This window comes from Scyliorhinus canicula, chromosome 25 (assembly GCF_902713615.1).
Source record: "Scyliorhinus canicula chromosome 25, sScyCan1.1, whole genome shotgun sequence".
In the NCBI taxonomy this organism is placed as follows: domain Eukaryota; kingdom Metazoa; phylum Chordata; class Chondrichthyes; order Carcharhiniformes; family Scyliorhinidae; genus Scyliorhinus; species Scyliorhinus canicula.
In genome coordinates this window covers 16,140,423-16,159,725 of record NC_052170.1, presented here as the reverse complement: position 1 = coordinate 16,159,725, position 19,303 = coordinate 16,140,423, and the positions used below count along the sequence as shown (strand labels likewise).

The 19,303-nt window shown below is 51.9% G+C and overlaps 1 protein-coding gene across 1 annotated transcript in view; it reads left to right on the top strand.

Moving 5' to 3' along the window:
* Window positions 1-835: 835 nt before the first annotated feature.
* Window positions 836-19,303, top strand: part of LOC119957243 (adhesion G protein-coupled receptor E2-like) — a 66,408-nt gene continuing 47,940 nt past the window's right edge. Inside the window, exon 1 of the mRNA XM_038785088.1 lies at window positions 836-1,147. Coding sequence (XP_038641016.1) covers window positions 1,120-1,147 — 28 coding nt within the window. The 5' untranslated portion in view covers window positions 836-1,119. The remainder of the gene's footprint in view (window positions 1,148-19,303) is intronic.

Genomic DNA, 19,303 nt, shown 5'->3' with positions numbered 1-19,303 from the left:
CTCCCCCATATCCTTTGATCCCTTTATCCCCAAGAGCTATATCTAAATGCTTTTTATTTTGGCCTCCACTATTTCTTGTGGTAGTGAATTCCACAGGCCGACCACTCTCTGGGTGAAAGAATTTCTCCTCATCTCTGTCCTAAATGGTCTACCCCGTATCCTCAGACTGTGACCTCAGTTCCTGGACTCCCCCGCCATCGGGAACATCCTTCCTGCATCTACCCTGTCCAGTCCTGTTAGAATTTTACAGGTTTCCATGAGATACCCCCTCATTCGTCTGCGAACCGATTCGATCTCTCCTCGTACGCCGGTCCTGCCATCCCAGGAATCTGTCTGGTAAACCTTCGCTGCACTCCTTCCAGAGCAAGAACATCCTTCCTTAGATAAGGGTATTATAATGCTCCAGGGGCAGTTCAGGGGGAGCTTGGCGCTGTCTGTCGGACGAGATCCGACGTACTTGCTGCGTCGAACAATTTTACCTCATGCCGCCTATGGTTCTTTTGACAATCACTTTAAATTCTATGTGCATTTGCCAGCACTGAGGGACAACTGAGGAACTATGTGGGTGACTTTGTATTCACCTATTACACCATCTGAGCATTGCCGCTTTTAAACTTGTCGAGGGAAATCCACAACAGCGCAGAAGAAATTATAGCTAGAGCCAAAATAAACGGTGACTCATTATTTAATTTATAACTGCAGCAGCCCAGAAATGCCATTAGGTCTCCGCCCCCTTTGAGGCTCGCCATTGGTTCTCAGCCTCTGTGACAGAGAGGGAGCTAGGGTTTCAAAAACACGTGAATCTTGCAGTCTGCTCAGCGCTGCCAGTCACGCAGGGCAGCAGTTAGTGGCAGGAGAGCTGTGTGAGGGGCAGGGCAGAGCTGACAGCAGCCCATCAGCCGTGTGTGGCCACAGTGTGGGAGAGAGGGGCAGCAGCCCATCAGCCGTGTGTGGCCACAGTGTGGGAGAGAGGGGCAGCAGCCCATCAGCCGTGTGTGGCCACAGTGTGGGAGAGAGGGGCAGCAGCCCATCAGCCGTGTGTGGCCACAGTGTGGGTGTGGACACTTTTACCATTCACCAGGAATCCCGCAGTTTCATCCGAAGAGCCACCGATCATTCATGGAACCCAATATATACCCTGTTCTGGGTAAGTCGATAAGACCGCTTTATGTCTGACACAAAGTCCAATTGTGAGTCACTGCTCGGTCTATCCCTCTCCTCTCTCTCTCTCTCTCTCTGTCGTCCTTTCTCCTTCTGCCTCTCCGCTCTCGATGAATTATTGCTCTGTGGATTTCCACTTCTGAGAATTCTTGGGAGTTATAACTATTCCAGTCGGTGCATCTGCCTGACTGGGAGCTCAGTGTTCAGTGTGAAAATGATATGAAAATGAAAATCGCTCATTGTCACAAGTCGGCTTCAATGAAGTTACTGTGAAAAGCCACATTCCGGCGCCTGTTCGGGGAGGCTGGTTAGGGAGTTGAACCGTGCTGCTGGCCTGCTTTAAAAGCCAGCTATTTAGCCCAGTGTGCTAAACCAGCCCCTGTGTGTTGCCAAGGCTCGTAGCTCTAGTGTGGAGACACCTTTCCCTTCAGTGTGGGTAAGGCTGCCAACGCTGCTGCTGGGGATTCCTCATCGAGTGGCAGCAGAGGCTGGAGGGGAACGTTCTGGAGTTTTCAGCTTGCTGCTCCAAACACCTCATGCAAACATCGACCCTGCTAATTTTCCTTGGGGGGGGGGGCTTCTTTTCTTTTTGTAAACCATGTCAACGTTTTCAGCGCAGGTGGATAGATGTGAGAAAGAAGGATTTGTATTTTTATAGCAGCTTTCACAGCTTCGACATTCCGTGGCTTTTACAGACGATCAGGTGGTGTGGCACCCTCTGGATTTAGGCACCCTCTGGATTTAGGCACCCTCTGGATTTAGGCACCCTCTGGATTTAGGCACCCTCCAGATTTAGGCACCCTCCGGATTTAGGCACCCTCTGGATTTAGGCACCCTCCGGATTTAGGCACCCTCTGGATTTACATTTCAAACAGCAATCCAGGAGTGAGATTGAAACTTACAACCTTGTGACTCAGAAAACAAAACTGTTACCCACTGGGATACATCAAAACACCCAGCACACACTCACTGACACACTCACTGACACACATTGATACCGACGCACACACTGACACACTCATGCACACAAACACACTCACTCACACACACTCACCCTGACACAGACACACACTGACACAGACACGCACACACTGTCACACTCACTGACACAGACACTCACACACACATTCACACTGACACACTCACTGACACAGACACTCACACACACATTCACACTGACACACTCACTGACACAGACACACACACTGGCACACTCACTGACACAGACACTCACACACACATTCACACTGACACACTCACTGACACAGACACTCACACACACATTCACACTGACACAGACACACACATTGACACACTCACACTGACACAGACACACACTGACACGCGCACACACACACTGACACACTCACTGACACAGACACTCACACTGACACAGACACTCACACTGACACACTCACTGACACATACACACACTCACTCACACACACATTCACACACTCACACTGACACAGACACACACTGACACGCGCACACACACACTGACACACTCACTGACACAGACACTCACACTGACACAGACACTCACACTGACACACTCACTGACACAGACACACACATACACACACTCACTCACACACACATTCACGCACTCACACTGGCACAGACACACACACTGACATACTCACTGACACAGACACTCACACATACACACACTCACTCACACACACATTCACACACTCACACTGACACAGACACATTCACAGACACACACAAACACTCACTCACACACACTCACCCTGACACAGACACACACTGACACAGACACGCACACACTGACACACTCACTGACACAGACACTCACACACACATTCACACTGACACACTCACTGACACAGACACTCACACACACATTCACACTGACACACTCACTGACACAGACACACACATTGACACACTCACACTGACACAGACACTCACACTGACACGCGCACACACACACTGACATACTCACTGACACAGACACTCACACATACACACACTCACTCACACACTCATTCACACACTCACACTGACACAGACACACTCACAGACACACACAGACACTCACTCACACTCACACTCACACTCATACGCACAGAGACACATACACACACTGACACACATACTTATACACGCACACTCACACACACTCACACTGGCACGCACACACACACACATACGCTCACACACGCAAACACACTGGCACACACACTCATACAAACACTCATGCACACACTGACATACACACATTGACACACCTACTAACATATATACACAAACGCTCACACTGGCACAAACACACACAAACCACACATACTCACACACCACACACACGCACCATAGACATTCACACACACTCAACACACACGCACACACTCAACACACACACACACACACGCACCTGGACAGGCAAATGAGAGAAGGAGCTAAGAGCAAAAGCGGTGAAAAAGTCAATGAACAGAAAGTAATCTGGGAAATAGCAGAGGGAGAGAAGGAAGGAAAGACTGGACTAACCGGGAAAGAGGGGAAGGAAAGGAGGGACCGAGCAAACGAAAAGGAGAGACTGAAGGTGAGACCAGAAAAAGGAGGCAAAGAAAAAGCAGGAAAGGTGGAAGGCACAGAGAGGGGAGGAGACGGTGATGGACAGACTGAAAACAGGTAGGAAAAGACAGCAGCACGAAGATGTAAATACACTCAGTTACAGGATTAAACATTATCGTATAAACAGGACCAGGAAAGTGTGGAACAGTGTGTTCTTTTCTCGATGTGAAAGGAAAGACCAGGAAATACATGAATGCCGCAGGAAGAGGGATGTGGCAGGCAGCACGGACTGATATGGGAGCGCAGGGAAATGCCATGAAAGTAATAATGCTGTGTTCATGTTTCCTGTTGTTTGTGAATGATGCCTGGCACAGCCCGCCCATGCAGCTACCGACCTGACTCAACCCGATAGACAGAAATCAGGGCAGAAATTTCCAACACAGAGTCGAAAGGTCAGGCGCCACCAACCAATGCAGGTCACCACATCAGAGAGCCGCGCTGCTGTACTTTATTTTGAATTCGACCGTGAGTGCGCGTGGTGCGAAAGTGAGACAGACGGCAGCGATCATTGATTCGGCCGCAGTAGGTCGGGCGCCCTGTCGCTAAGTGTCACATTTCCACCTGAACGCTTGTCACTTTTGGCAAATGCTCCGTGATGGAATGCCAACCCGTTCCATCGGTTCGATCGAAGCGTTCGAGAGGGAGTTACACTGTGATCTGCAGAAGGAGAGTGAGCAGGGTTACGGGGAGAAGGCAGCAGAGAGACACTAAGTAAATTGCTCGTGCCGGAGAACCAGCCCAGAATCGATAGGCCAAGTGGCCTCTCTCTGTGCTAAGGTCAGGACGGACTGCGATCTTTTTTTTTTAATGAATTTAGAGTGCCCAATTCATTTTTTTTTCAATTAAGGGGCAATTTAGCATGGCCAATCCACCTACCCTGCACATCCTTTGGGTTGTGGGGGCGAAACCCACGCAGTCACGGGGAGAACGTGCAAACTCCACACGGGCAGTGACCCAGAGCCGGGACCGAACCTGGGATCGCGGCGCCGTCAGGCAGCAGGGCTAAGCCACTGCGCCACCCGTGCTGCCTGGACTGCGACGTTAAGGGGAACCGAGAGGGGATGGCGTTTCGCATGCCGTGAGGGAAAGTCGGTGCCCTGATGCCAGCCAGTCTGCAGGAGGTACCGGCTGCCGCTAACGGAGGGTCAGAGGTTCTGCGAGAGCCGCTGATCAAACCGAGGGCCCTTCCTTCCTGGGGAGCGCCGAGCTTCTGGGATGCTGTTGGGACTGCACCATTTCCAGACGTGGGGAGGGGGGGGGGGGGGCGTATTCCCGCCGCACCTCCTACCTTGTGCCGCGTGGAGAGGACTTGGGGAGTCAGGAGGAGGGTTAGTCACCCACTGCCGAGTTCCCAGCCTCTGACCTGCTCTCGTAGCCACGCCGTCGAACATTACGAAGAGGTACACCATTCTTGGAGATGGTCCATCGTCTGAATGGAGGGAAATTTATTTGCCAGTTGGTTAGCCCACTTTTGTCCCTTGTGCGGGATGTTGGGCTGCCTTATTGAAGGAATTGTGAACGGTATTGAGCACTGCGCAACCATCAGCGAAGATGCCACATCTGATGGAGGGAGCACTGTTGGTGAAACAGAATATCATGACTGAGGCCGGGTTCTGTCATTGTCTGATGCCTCCGTGTGCACCTTTCCCAACAGGAATGGCTGGGTGGCCATTCGGAGCAGTTCACAATGTCCTCTTTCTAGTCCAGTTGCATCAGAGCCAGTTTTGCGGTCGCTGTACTGATAACCGAGGATCAGTCAACTTAACACAGCCTTTCAGATTATGAAAGGGTTTGATCGGAGCAAGACCACAACTCAGGGTGACAAAAAATGAAATGAAAGAAATGAAACTCGCTTATTGTCACGAGTAGGCTTCAATGAAGTTGCTGTGAAGAGCCCCTAGTCGCCACATTCCGGCGCCTGTTCGGGGAGGCTGGTACGGGAATCGAACCGTGCTGCTGGTCTGCCTTGGTCTGCTTTAAAAGCCAGCGATTTAGCCCAGTGTGCTAAACCAGCTAAACCAGCTTTGGGAACAAACACAAGAGTCGCCCGTCAGGGATTCAGGAGAAGCGTTTAGCCAGAGGGTAGTTAGATTGTGGAACTCGCTACCACAGAGAGAAGATGATGAAGTATTTTGGGATGAATCTCGGCACAAACGTGAGGGAGAAAGGACTAGGATTTGCTGAGGAGGTGAGGTGAGGTAAGAATGTAAGAGAAAGGAGCAGATTTAGGCTATTCGGCCCATCGAGCCTGCTCCGCCATTCAATCATGGTTGATATGTTTCCCATCCCCATTCTCCTGCCTTCTCCCCATAACCCCTGACCCCTTATTAATCAAGAACCTATCTATCTCTGTCTTAAAGACACTCAGTGACTTGGCCTCCACAGCCTTCTGCGGCAAAGAGTTCTACCGATTCACCACCCTCTGGCTGAAGAAATTCTTCCTCATCTCTGTTTTAAAGGATCGTCCCTTTAGTCTGAGGCTGTGCCCTCGGGTTCTAGTCTCTCCTACCCAGTGGAAACATCCTCTCCACAGCCACTCTACCTGGGCTCACAGTGTTCTGTAGGAAACTGTAAGGAGGCACAAACCATGGCATTGACCAGATGGGCTGAAGTATCTCTTTCTGCGCGACATAGAACATAGAACAGTACAGCACAGAACAGGCCCTTCGGCCCTCGATGTTGTGCCGAGCAATGATCACCCTACTCGAACCCACGTATCCACCCTATACCCGTAACCCAACAACCCCCCCTTAACCTTACTTATTTAGGACACTACGGGCAATTTAGCGTGCCCAATCCACCTAACCTGCACATCTTTGGACTGTGGGAGGAAACCGGAGCACCCGGAGGAAACCCACGCACACACGGGGAGGACGTGCAGACTCCACACAGACAGTGACCCAGCCGGGAATCGAATCTGGGACCCTGGAGCTGTGAAGCATTTATGCTAACCACCATGCTACCGTGCTGCCCCTTGTACATGTGTCTGTACAAGGCTCTGATCCAGATCCTTATTGGTCTGTACCATGTGTGCAAGTGCATTCACCCAACAGTAACTGGGGCTGGTTTAGCACAGTGGGATAAACGGCTGGCTTGCAATGCAGAGCAAGGCAGCAGCACAGGTTCAATTCCCGTACCGGCCTCCCCGAACAGGCGCCGGAATGTGGCCGGAATGTGGCGACTCGGGGCTTTTCACAGTAACGCCATTGAAGCGATTATTGTTATTATCAAAGCACCAACAAACTGCATCTTAGACTACGGCAGTGCGATCAGTGGAACGCCCCACATAGTTTTTGTAATGTGACTCAGATGCACAGCCTTATTGGATCTGGATCAAAGATCCCGTTCTGTCCTACTCCAGCCTGCAGAGTCACCAGGAAGGTGGCAGCTTCCAGTACAGAGCTCCAAGCTGCGATGAATATTTAACCATTGCGCGGACCAGTTTTGGTCAAGAATTCGTTGTATATCCAACAAGTTAGGCAGAGAAATCAGTCAGGGTGAATTTGATCACCCAATTTAAAAACCGCGGTGCGCTGGTGGTGAGGGAGTGAATGGCGGATGGGGTTCCGATCCAACAGGGCTGATTGTCGGATCTGCCCTCATCCAGGCAAGTGGAGAGGATCCCGTCGCACTCCTGACTTGTGCCTTGTAGATGGCGGACAGGCTCTGGGGAGTCAGGAGGTGAGTTACTCACCGCAGGATTCCCAGCCTCTGACCCGCTCTTGTGGAGCCATAACAGTTAAATATTGGAAAGGTGGCACAGTGGTGTGGCGGCATGGTGGTACAGTTAGCACTGCTGCCTCACAGCGCCAGGGTCCTGGGTTCGATGCCGACCTCGGATGACTGTGCGGAGTCTGCACATCCTCCCCGTGTCTGCGTGGGTTTCCTCCGGGTGCTCCGCTTTCCTCCCACAGTCCAAAGATGTGCAGGTTAGGTGCTAAAATTAGTGTCCAAAGGTTAGGTGGGGTTACGGGGAGAGGGCAGGCCAGTGGGACTGGGCGGAGTGCTCTTTCAGGGGGTCGGTGCAGACCCGATGGGCCGAATGGCCTCCTTCTGCGCTTTAGGGATTCCATCGATAGTTGGAGCAGTTAGGTTTTTGGCTGGAGGTAGGATGCAGGTGATGTGTGTGTGTGTAAACTGCGAGGGGATTCAGTCAATGGAAAAGAAAGGAAGGAGTACATTCAGCCACAATGCGACAGGGCAAAGTCAGGATTTGCAGAACAAGTAATGATGATTTCCCCAGAAACCCGCGTTAAGAAGTCACAGCCCCAAGCTCGCGGTTCATTTTGTGCTGGTGGCAATCCCAGATAGCCGAATACATAACACAAAGCGCTGAACTAGACAAAGAGCCAGAATAATGGCCCCAGTTAATATGCAAACAGTGAGCTGAGCAACAGGCAGCCAGACTACAGCTCTCTGTGACTACGAGATCATCCAATCCTCCCTCGCTTGGATTCCAGCCTGTGACTTGCTGCCAGGAATCTATTGTTCCTATTCATCCCCCTCGGATTGTGTCACTGTAGCCTGGGAAGTCACGCTTCAAGCTGTTGGAAGCATTCGAATCGAGGGCAGGAATGTGAAGTCCTTTCATGCGCTTTCGAACCCTGGCCTGAAACTGGAGGTTTACCAGCGCGTCCCAACACGCAACATTCCCTCGCCGAGCAACAATTAACCCCGGAGCGACCTCCACATCAGTCAAGGGGCACCCGGACGGAGCAGAGGCAGGCAATTAAACATTGCAAGCATTCTCTCCATCGCCGACAAGCACACCGAAAGGTGACAATTAGGAAGCTGAGATTTAATGAACAAAACGCCAAGGAAGAAGGCCGGGAAAGCACGGCTGGCCAATCAGCATCCGCCAGAGGGGAAAGGGAGTTTAATGGCGAGTGAGGGCTCGCCAGATGCCGGTTGGCACTCCCTGCGCAGGGCAGCTGCACTGTCTGAGGTGCTGGCTTCCAGGCGAGGTGCTCGTCCGAGGCCCTGCCCGCCACGTGCGGAATGCCATCCTGATGCGACCATTAATTCACTCAAGACAGGGGCTTTAATCGACTTACAGCTGAGCCTGCCTGCGACTAGCTGAACTGAAGGCAGGCTCGCAAGGCCGCAGCACTTTATACTTCCAGTTGTGGGAGGAGCCATGGGCGGAGCCCTGTACATGCTCCTCATCTCCCCCTGTGGGCAGAGCCGCGCAATGGCTCACAGACGGAGCCCACAGGGACACAGTGTGAATTTATATTATACATTCATCCCACATCCCTCCACCTGGAGTTTCCAGGAATTGGAGGTCGATCTCCGGGACACTGCCGCTGTGTGCGACCCTGGAGGGGGGAAAAATTATAATCGGGCCATTAAAATGGTTGTTCCTCTCTTGTCGCCCCACTTGAATATTTCGATTTGCCAGATGTAAAGGGAGTGAAAATGAAGGGGAGAGGGTAGAGGAGGAACTCCTTGGCTGACATCATCCAATTGGCAATGAGTCTTTATTTATTCCAATTGGGGTAGGAAGGCCGTGCATCACAAGGTTGGCTGTGTTGGCTGACTAATAGCCAGAGGGTGGGGGCAAGTCATACAGTGAAACCTCCGGGAATACATTTAGTCACAGTTGGTTACCCTAACTTTCCCCTCGGAGATGAATGCAAATCTCTTTTTTTTTTAACGTATCCTCCACAAGGGATTCCCGAGTTGATTGTTCGCCCGTTGGACTGGGTAATGGGAATTCCTCCTGTGGCCGTCGAGTCCTGGTGCGGGATTGCAACCCGGGAGCGCCCGATCCAGAGGCAAGGGCAGTGCCACAGCGCCACGAGATGAGTGATAATGATCCCGCGATGCAATGTGAAAGAAGAGCGGGGGAATTCCTGACCACCGCATCCTCCCTCCACCAACGTCACGAGCGCAGAGTCCCTGGCCAGGGTTGGCACTGCTGCCCATGGGAACTGCCTGCGCACGGATTGGCTGTTGTGCTTCCGTCATTACAACGGCCACTCCAGATCCATAGCAGGTCGAACCTGAAATGGCCGAGCAAGCCGCTCAGTTCTGGGCAATTAGGGGCGGGCAATAAGTGCGGCACCCACATCCCATGACTGATATGTTTTTAAAAGTCCGTGAGCAAAGGTTGACAGCTTGGATTTAGCAACTATCCATGGGGATGGGGGCTTGGTTAGCAGAAATAGTTTGAGCCAATTATCACCTACAGCTAGTCCAGCGTGTGCAGTAGGTACAACGTGTGTTTCGCTCTTACTGGGAGTGAAATGCCCTCGTCTATCAGTTTCATTCTGAGTGTTACATAGAATTTACAGTGCAGAAGGAGGCCATTCGGCCCATCGAGTCTGCACCGGCTCCTGGAAAGAGCACCCTACCCAAGGTTAACACCTCCACCCTATCCCCATAACCCAGTAACCCCACCCAACACTAAGGGCAAATTTGGGACACTAAGGGCAATTTATCATGGCTAATCCACCTAACCTGCACATCTTTGGACTGTGGGAGGAAACCGGAGCACCCGGAGGAAACCCACGCACACACGGGGAGGATGTGCAGACTCCGCACAGACAGTGACCCAAGCCGGAATCGAACCTGGGACCCTGGAGCTGTGAAGCGATTGTGCTATCCACAATGCTACCGTGCTGCCCAAACATCAGGACCTGACCTCCGTCAGTCACAGTGGCCCCGGTGAGGGGGTGAAAGGGGCGGCTACGCTGGCAATCCGGTTGCTACATAACCTAAGCTTGGCCGAATGAAACTCCAAAATCCCTGGCAATGTTCGGGTCAAACATTGACAGCAGGGAAGCCTTGGATCACACAACACAGAAGGAGATCGTTCGGCCCATCAGGTCAGCGGCTACTCAGCCCCACTCCCGCTGCGCTTTCTCCCCAAGTCCCGCAAGATTATTTCCCCCTTCCCTCCGCTGTGGGATCCAAAGATATACGCTGTAAATGAATTCAAATGTAGTTATTGATTTCCCATCTGTTCCATTTGCCAGAGTGCTGATGTTTTCTAAAGACATTTCTCTGGGGTTGTGGGGTTGTGATCTCCCCCCCCCCCCCCCCCCCCCCCACCCCCCACCCAGCATTCGGAGTCTAACCCAGAGTTCCAGTGCTCCCACCCAGTCCACCCCCCATCTCAAGGCTGCGCTGGGCTGGGCCTCTCTAACACAACATGAAGCACTGGGCTCAGCTGATAGAGGGAAAGGGCTCAGTCACTGGCCCACGGCGTCCCCCCCCACCCACCCCCCCCCCCCCCCCCCCCCCAGCCCGCCTAGGCAGATAACAAGAGTCAGCTATGTGTTTTGTTGCTCGATCACCCGTGCCTATCAGAAAACACCACCAGGGCTTCCTGAACCCACAGCCGTTGCGTTGTCGATAACGACGGCCTGACAAACATGTTCATGGTCTGCCTATTTCTGGGCCAAAACTGACATTTCTAGGAAATGGAAGGATTCTCGGTGATAGTGCCCCCCCCCCCCCCCCCCCCCCCCCCTCAGCCAAGTTTCAAAGTTGGGTGCGGTTCAAGGTCTGAGTTTGTGACTTGGTCGCTCGTTGGGCAGCGTCAGGCAGCTCATCTGGTCGCACTCCCGGCTCTCAGGCACAAGGGGCTCACCGTTCCCCGACGCCAATTTTCGCAATCGGCCAATCGGGCGGAGAATCGCTTCTGACGCCGAAATCGAGGCTGTTTGACGCAGGTTTTATGGCCTCCCCCCCCTCCCCCCCCTCCGAAACGGCGTCATCGCGGTGCGTGCCGCACGCCGTTGGGACAGCGTTAGCGCATCACCCGAAGGTCCTTCCCCGAGGCTCCAGCCCTGGGGGGCCGAGTGCCCAACCGCGTGGTTGACACGTGGTCTGAGCGGTCGGGAACCCGGAGTGGCGGCTGCGGACGGCGCTGCCACAGTCGTTATGGCGCGACCACAGCAGGTCACCGCTGTGAGCATGCCTCATGCCTCTGACCACGGACCCGTCCGTTCTCCAGCCATTTTTATTGTGGAGGCCAGGGCTTTAACGCGGCACGGTTGCTGGCCCCTCATCGGTCACAGCATCGGTTAGGAATGGGCGGCGTTTTTTTTTTGGCGTAAAACGCCACAGATCCTCGGCACTTGGGCTCAAAAACGGTGAATCCAGCCCAAGGTTAACTCCCCATTCCGGGGGCTTGGGCACCAAACTCAGGGCTGGCACCCCAGTGCAGTCCGGAGGGAGTCCCTCCACGTCGAAGGGGCCGTCTTTCAGACGTTAAACTACACTGCCTGCCTGCTCAGGAGGGTAGAAACGTCGGAAGTGTTTCAACGGCTGTCAAACAGTTTGAGACATCTATTCGTCACGAGAAGCGGAATATCAGTGCACACTTTTCTCTTTTTCAAACCTGCTGGCCGGGGAACAGGAGGAATTGTGTTCAACGCTGGTTTTGCATCCCATCATATTCTTCCAGTAGAATCATAGAATGATATCGCACAGAAGGTGGCCACTCGGCCCATTGTGCACTCACTGGCTCTTTGGGGCAGCAGGGTAGCATGGTGGTTAGCATAAATGCTTCACAGCTCCAGGGTCCCAGGTTCGATTCCCGGCTGGGTCACTGTCTGTGTGGAGTCTGCACGTCCTCCCCCTGTGTGCGTGGGTTTCCTCCGGGTGCTCCGGTTTCCTCCCACAGTCCAAAGATGTGCGGGTTAGGTGGATTGGCCATGCTAAATTGCCCGTAGTGTCCTAATAAAAGTAAGGTTAAGGGGGGGGGGGGGTTGTTGGGTTACGGGTATAGGGTGGATACGTGGGGTTGAGTAGGGTGATCATGGCTCGGCACAACATTGAGGGCCGAAGGGCCTGTTCTGTACTGTACTGTTCTATGTTCTATGTTCTATTCAATTCGTCCCACTCTGCTGCTCTTTGCTAATAGCTCTGCAAAGATTTGCCCATCGGATAGTTATTAAATTATCTCTTAAAAGTTGTTATTGAATCACCTTAGCCCACCCAAATCCGATTATTCCCATAATAAAAGCAAAATAGGGTGGACGGCTGGGCAGCATGGTAGCACAGTGGTTTGCACGGTTGCTTCACAGCTCCAGGGACCCAGGTTCGATTCCCGTCTTGGGTCACTGTCGGTGCGGAGTCTGCACGTTCTCCCCTTGTTGGCGAGGGTTTCCTCCGGGTGCTCCGGTTTCCTCCCACAGTCCAAAGATGTGCAGGTTAAGTGGATTGGCCATGATAAATTGCCCTTAGTGTCCAAAAAGAAAAGGCTAGGTGGGGTTACGGGGATAGAGTAGTGGTGGGGCTTAGATCGGGTGCTCTTTCCAAGGGCCGGTGCAGACTCGATGGGCCGAATGGCCTCCTTCTGCACTGTAAATTCTATGAAAATGCTGGGAAAGCTCAGCGGCATCTTCTGCTGTCTTCCCTCCATGCCGCTATCAGCATCTTCTTCAGTCCTTCACACTAACATTAGCACTTCCTCTGCCTCGTCCCCGACTCACAGTTGTTGCTTCCTTTCCCAGCTATCTCTGACTTTCCAAGTTGCTCCATCTGCTCCACCCCCTCTTAAACATAAGAAAACCCATCTCACCGCTCCCTATCTTCTGCTCTGAGGGAGCGTCGTAAAGACTAAAAACGTAACTCCTGGATCTCTCGTCACAGACGGCTGCCAGAACAATTGGGTTTCCAGCATTTCCTGTTTTTATTTCCAATTATGACCACTCACCGATTTAAAAAAACAGTTCCCTTTTGCTCCCTCCAGTTCTTTTGCCCAACCTGTCACCGTTGGTTACCGACCTTTTTAGCACCGGTCGCATTTTTTACTTATTTATTCTGTCGAGAATCTTTCCCGATGGTGAACAGCCCCCTGCTCGAAGAAGAACAACTCCGCCCTCTTCAGTCTCTTCACATGGATGAAATCTTTCATCTCCGGTACCATCTTAGTAAACCTCCTCTTCCCCATCTTTCAGCTCTCAACGTCCTTCCTTAAGTGAGGGAAGAATGAAATTAAATGAAAATCGCTTATTGTCACGAGTAGGCTTCAAATGAAGTTACTGTGAAAAGGCCCCTAGTCGCCACATTCCGGCGCCTGTTCGGGGGAGGCTGGTACGGGAATCGAACCCGTGCTGCTGGCCTGCCTTGGTCTGCTTTCAAAGCCAGCGATTTAGCCCAGTGTGCCCCATGGACTATAGGAGGGATTCTTTGCCCCCACCCCCCACCTAGTCCCCCCAATGGCATGTTTTGCGGTGTTGGAATGGCCCACCATTTGCCCACGGCGGGATCTTCCAGCCCCGCCGATGTCAACGGGTTTTCCCGTTGTTCCCACCCTCTGCCACCGGGAGGTCACTGTCGGCGACACTGGATGATGCCTCTGGTGCGGATGGCTGGAGAATTTCAGCTTATTTCTGGGCAGCATTCCCCCCCCCCCCCCCCCCCCCCCCGCCCCCCCCCCCCCCCCCCCCCCCCCAATCCCCTGGGTTCCCCGCGCAGTAAATTAGGTCATAATTGGTCCACTTATATCTGCTTCACTGCCTCTTAATGCTCACTGGAAAGGGTGAGGACAACAGAAGGGGAACCACTTGTTCGAATCACTTGTGCTGTATTTTATACTGAAAATACCTACAGCCATAAAAATGGGGAGCAGCGCTTTAGGGCTGCAGGGAGTTGCTCCCGGGGTGTCGGCTATCCAGCGTGCCCTGACTGCAGGTGGGAAAACTATCAGGAAAAATTGGCCTTCAGGCCCAACCCCATCCGACCCTTTTTTGGTCGAGCCAACAAACCCTCTCTCGGTCTCAGTATTGAGCTAACGACGCATTGCGAGACGAGCTGGAGTTGGGGGTTAGAGTGGAAAAGACACGAGAGGAAGGAGGTCTACGTGGGGATTTGGTGAGAGTGGGAATTGCATTTAATTTATTCCTGGAATGTGGCTGAGACAGCGTTTATGCCCAGACCCAGTTGCCCGTGAGAAGGTGATGGTGAGCTGCATTCTTGAACCCACTGCTGTCCATGTGGTGTAGGTACACCCACAGTGCTGTTAGGGAGGGAATTCCAGGATTTTGACCCAGCGACAGGGCAGGAACGGCCAATATCTTTCCAAGTTGGGATGGTGAGTGGCTTGGAGGGCAACCGTGAGGTGGGGGTGTTCCCAGGTGTCTGCTGCCCTTGTGCTTCCCAATGGTAGCGGTCGTGGGTTTGGAAGGTGACGTTGAAGCAGCCTCAGTGAGTTGCTGCAGTGCATTTGTTGATGGCACACACGGGTGCCACCATTCGTCAGCAGTGGAGGGTGTGAATGTTTGTGGATCGGGTGCCAATCGAGCAGGGCTACTTTGTCCTGGATGGTGTCGAGCGTTTTGAGTGTTGTTGGAGCTGAACTCGTCAAGGCAAGTGGAGGGTATTCCATCACACTCCTGACTTGTGTCTTGTAGATGGTGTGTAGGCTATGCAGAGTTAGGAGCTGAGTTACTTGCTGCTGGAATCCCAGCCTCTGACCTGCAGTACTAATATGGCTGGTCCAGTTAAGTTTCTGGTCAATTATGACCCCAGGAAGTTGATAGTGGTGATTCAGTGATGGTAATGCCTTTGAATGTCAAGGGCCGATGGCTTGATTCTCTTTTGTTGGAGATGGTCATTGCCTGGCACTTGTGTGGCATAAATATTACTTGCCACCCAAGTTGCAAGAAAGGAATATTGTTGCTTAGTTGTATTAGCATCACATTTAAATTAGCTAGTTATAGTGTCTTAAATGCTCTATTTTTGGGAGAAAGAGCTGTGCTTGTTCACTATTTTGCACTTCATTAAAGATGCATTGAATGCAAGAAGAAACAATATCATCTTGTTAAATGTTTCTTACATTAACGAAAGAGGCCTTTGGCTCACTGAAAGAGCCAGCCAATTATTTCAAACTTGTCTACCGCTTGGATAGCGACTGAACTCAGCTGAAACATTTTGGTCTGTCCACTTCTATTTAAGTATCCTGTTTACAGCATTAATCATTATCAAAGCACTCCACTGCACGAAAAGAGCTTTTGCAAGTGTGGAGTCTCACTCTTTCAGCTTTTCATTGTTTTTGGAGGTCAAAAGTAATTCAACGACGTACTTCAGTTTCTGATTTTTCCTGTCTCTTTTATCGCTCTTCCTTCATTGGGCTGGTTTCTCCAATTTTGAGGCTATGTCTGGAGGAATGTCTGGCTTTCCGCCCAAAAAAAATCGCGAGGCCCCAGCACAATCCTCCGACCGGGTTCGTGGCCGCGCATGCGCACAGCGACGATCTGCAGCAGTCGTTCCGTGCAGCATGGCGCCGACCACGCAGGGACCTGACCTGCCAGACTGTGCCCTGCTGGACACCCCTGGGCCACCCCCACCAGTCCCCCCAGCCCTCACTGAAGCCCCCCCCAGCTAGCAGCACGGCTCCCCCCCCCCCCAACTGTGGCGACGCTGGACACAGTCCGCAACCGCCATGCCAGGTTCATGAAAACTGAGAGCACACGTGTCCCGCGCGCCGTCAGGAACTCAGCCCATCGGGGGCGGAGCATCGGGGGAGGGCCTCCAGGTAACATCCTGGGGCCATCCCAACGGCATGCGCCGTGCTCCTTCGATGATTCCGTTTTGGAGGGGGCGGAGCGTTCAAAGACAGGCGCCGCCCCCGATTCGGTCGTCAACGGGGATTCTCCGCCCTATCGCCGATTACGATATCGTCAGAGAATCCCGCCCATTCAATTTCTTCCCCTCTCCTTATTTCACTTTCTGTACCTGGTTCAACACTGAATCTGTCATTCTCAGAGACACTTGCTGCTATAGATTCTGCGCTGCTCATTAATGCCTCCGCAGTCTGATTGGCTGAGGTACACTGACCTGCCCTGTGCATTGAGCCCCCAGGTGCTCTGTGGAGGGCACGGCGCTGATTGGCCGAGGGAAAGTTGCCCTCAGGAAGGCAATGCGCATGCGGAATTCTTACAAACACCTGGCAATGTTTGTCCGTTCATTGCTCACAGCAGATGCCAGCTGATATAACCTTGAGTACAGGTCATATTCCAGTCTAAATAAAGTGAACACAAGGGTTTCACACATCAAAAGCTATACTGCAAACACATTAGGATTTAATTGCACTGTGCAGCTGACCATAATTATTTGAAAAGGGGAGCGGTCTTGCTATTAGATCTCGCTTGATCGCACATAAGGAAACTGTGTCATTTGCAGCAGAAGTGAAATTTGAGTATTCTTTTATCATTTTGCCTTATCAGCACCTCCCAAAGTTATTTTAAGTTTCCATTCTTGTAAATCTGATGCTGATATGAATCATATTGTTCACGTTGTGTACAATGGGTAGTTTGGGCGCGCCGTATTGCTGGCATGCTCTGGGACTGAGCAAATCCAGCTCACTCCATCGCTGAAGGACCCCCGAGATGTCACAACCCATGGCTGAGTGACTGACTCAACAGCACCGCAACCCTATTGTTGTAGAGCTGACCGAGCTCACGGACAGTCACAATGCATCGTTTCGTGACTCATTCAACAAGACTTCAAAACCATTGTTTGATATTCCACTGCAGACAGGATCGTCACAATCTATTGCTGACTGATTGAGTGACTCACCCAGCATAAACAGGCTTGCTTCGAAGTAAAAACACTTGCATTCATTGTGCATCTCGCAGAGACTGGGAGATTACAGAGACAGGGAGGTGCATCTGAATTACATAACACAACACTCCCAGTCTCTGTAATCGCCTCTCTATCTCTGTTATCTCCTCCCTGTCTCTGTTATCTCCTCCCTGTCTCTGTTATCTCCTCCCTGTCTCTGTAATCCACTCCCAGTCTCTGTAATCCCCTCCTAGTCTCTGTTATCTCCTCCCAGTCTCTGTAAATCCCTCCCTGTCTCTGTTATCTCCCTATCTCTGTAATCTCCTCCCTGTCTCTGTTATCTCCTCCCTATCTCTGTTATCTCCTCCCTGTCTCTGTAAATCCCTCCCTGTCTCTGTTATCTCCCTATTTCTGTAATCTCCTCCCAGTCTCTGTTATCTCCTCCCTATCTCTGTTATCTCCTCCCTATCTCTGTTATCTCCTCCCAGTCTCTGTAAATCCCTCCCTGTCTCTGTTATCTCCCTATCTCTGTAATCTCCTCCCTGTCTCTGTAATCTCCTCCCTGTCTCTGTAATCTCCTCCCTGTCTCTGTAATCTCCTCCCTGTCTCTGTAATCTCCTCCCTGTCTCTGTAATCTCCTCCCTGTCTCTGTAATCTCCTCCCTGTCTCTGTAATCTCCCTGTCTCTGTAATCTCCTCCCTGTCTCTGTAATCTCCTCCCTGTCTCTGTAATCTCCCTACCTCTGTAATCTCCTCCCTGTCTCTGTTATCTCCTCCCTGTCTCTGTTATCTCCTCCCTGTCTCTGTAATCCCCTCCCAGTCTCTGTAATCCCCTCCCAGTCTCTGTTATCTCCCTATCTCTGTAATCTCCTCCCAGTCTCTGTTATCTCCCTATCTCTGTAATCTCCTCCCTGTCTCTGTAAATCCCTCCCTGTCTCTGTTATCCTATCTCTGTAATCTCCTCCCTGTCACTGTTATCTCCTCCCGATCTCTGTAAGCCCCTCCTTCTCTCTGTCACACCCTCTATATCTCTGTAATCTCCTCCCTGTCTCTGTAATCTCCTCCCTGTCTCTGTAATCTCCTCCCTGTCTCTGTAATCCCCTCCCTGTCTCTGTAATCCCCTCCCTGTCTCTGTAATCCCCTCCCTGTCTCTGTAATCCCCTCCCTGTCTCTGTAATCCCCTCCCTGTCTCTGTAATCTCCTCCCTGTCTCTGTTATCTCCTCCCTATCTCTGTAAGGCCCTACTTGTCACACCCTCTCTATCTCTGTTATCTCCTCCCTGTCTCTGTAATTCCTTCCCAGTCTCTGTAGTCCCTTCCCTGGCTCTTTAATCCCCTTCAAACGTGCTCTGTCATTCAATATTATCAATGCGACAGGCAGGGCAGCACGGTGGCCTAGTGGTTAGCACAACCGCCTCACGGCGCTGAGGTCCCAGGTTCGATCCCGGCTCTGGGTCACTGTCCGTGTGGAGTTTGCACATTCTCCCCGTGTTTGTGTGGGTTTCGCCCCCACAACCCAAAAATGTGCAGAGTAGGTGGATTGGCCACACTAAATTGCCCCTTAATTGGAAAAAATAATTGGGTAATCTAAATTTATAAAAAAAAAAATCAATGCGACAGGCTGCACGGAGAGGGGGGAGCCTGGGTCTTTTTTCAGGGGGTCGGCGCAGACTCGATGGGCCGAATGGCCTCCTTCTGCACTGTAGGGATTCAATGGTTCTGTGATTCTCCCTCAAGCCCACCTTCCCACATTCCCCACTATCCCTTGACAACCTTCAAATGTAATAACCCGTCAACCTCCGCCGTGAATAACTTCAGTGATTGGGCCTGCTCAGAACTCCGGCGTAGACAAGCCCAAACATTCTCCACACTCTGGGTGAAGAAACCTCTCTTCAATTCAGTTGAGGATGAGGAAATAAAAACACCAAAGATGGGGATTACATCCCAAACATCCCTGGATCATCCTCCCCAACCTTGTGAAATGCTATTTTGTTCTTGTTTTATTGCTAGGATTAGAGCTGT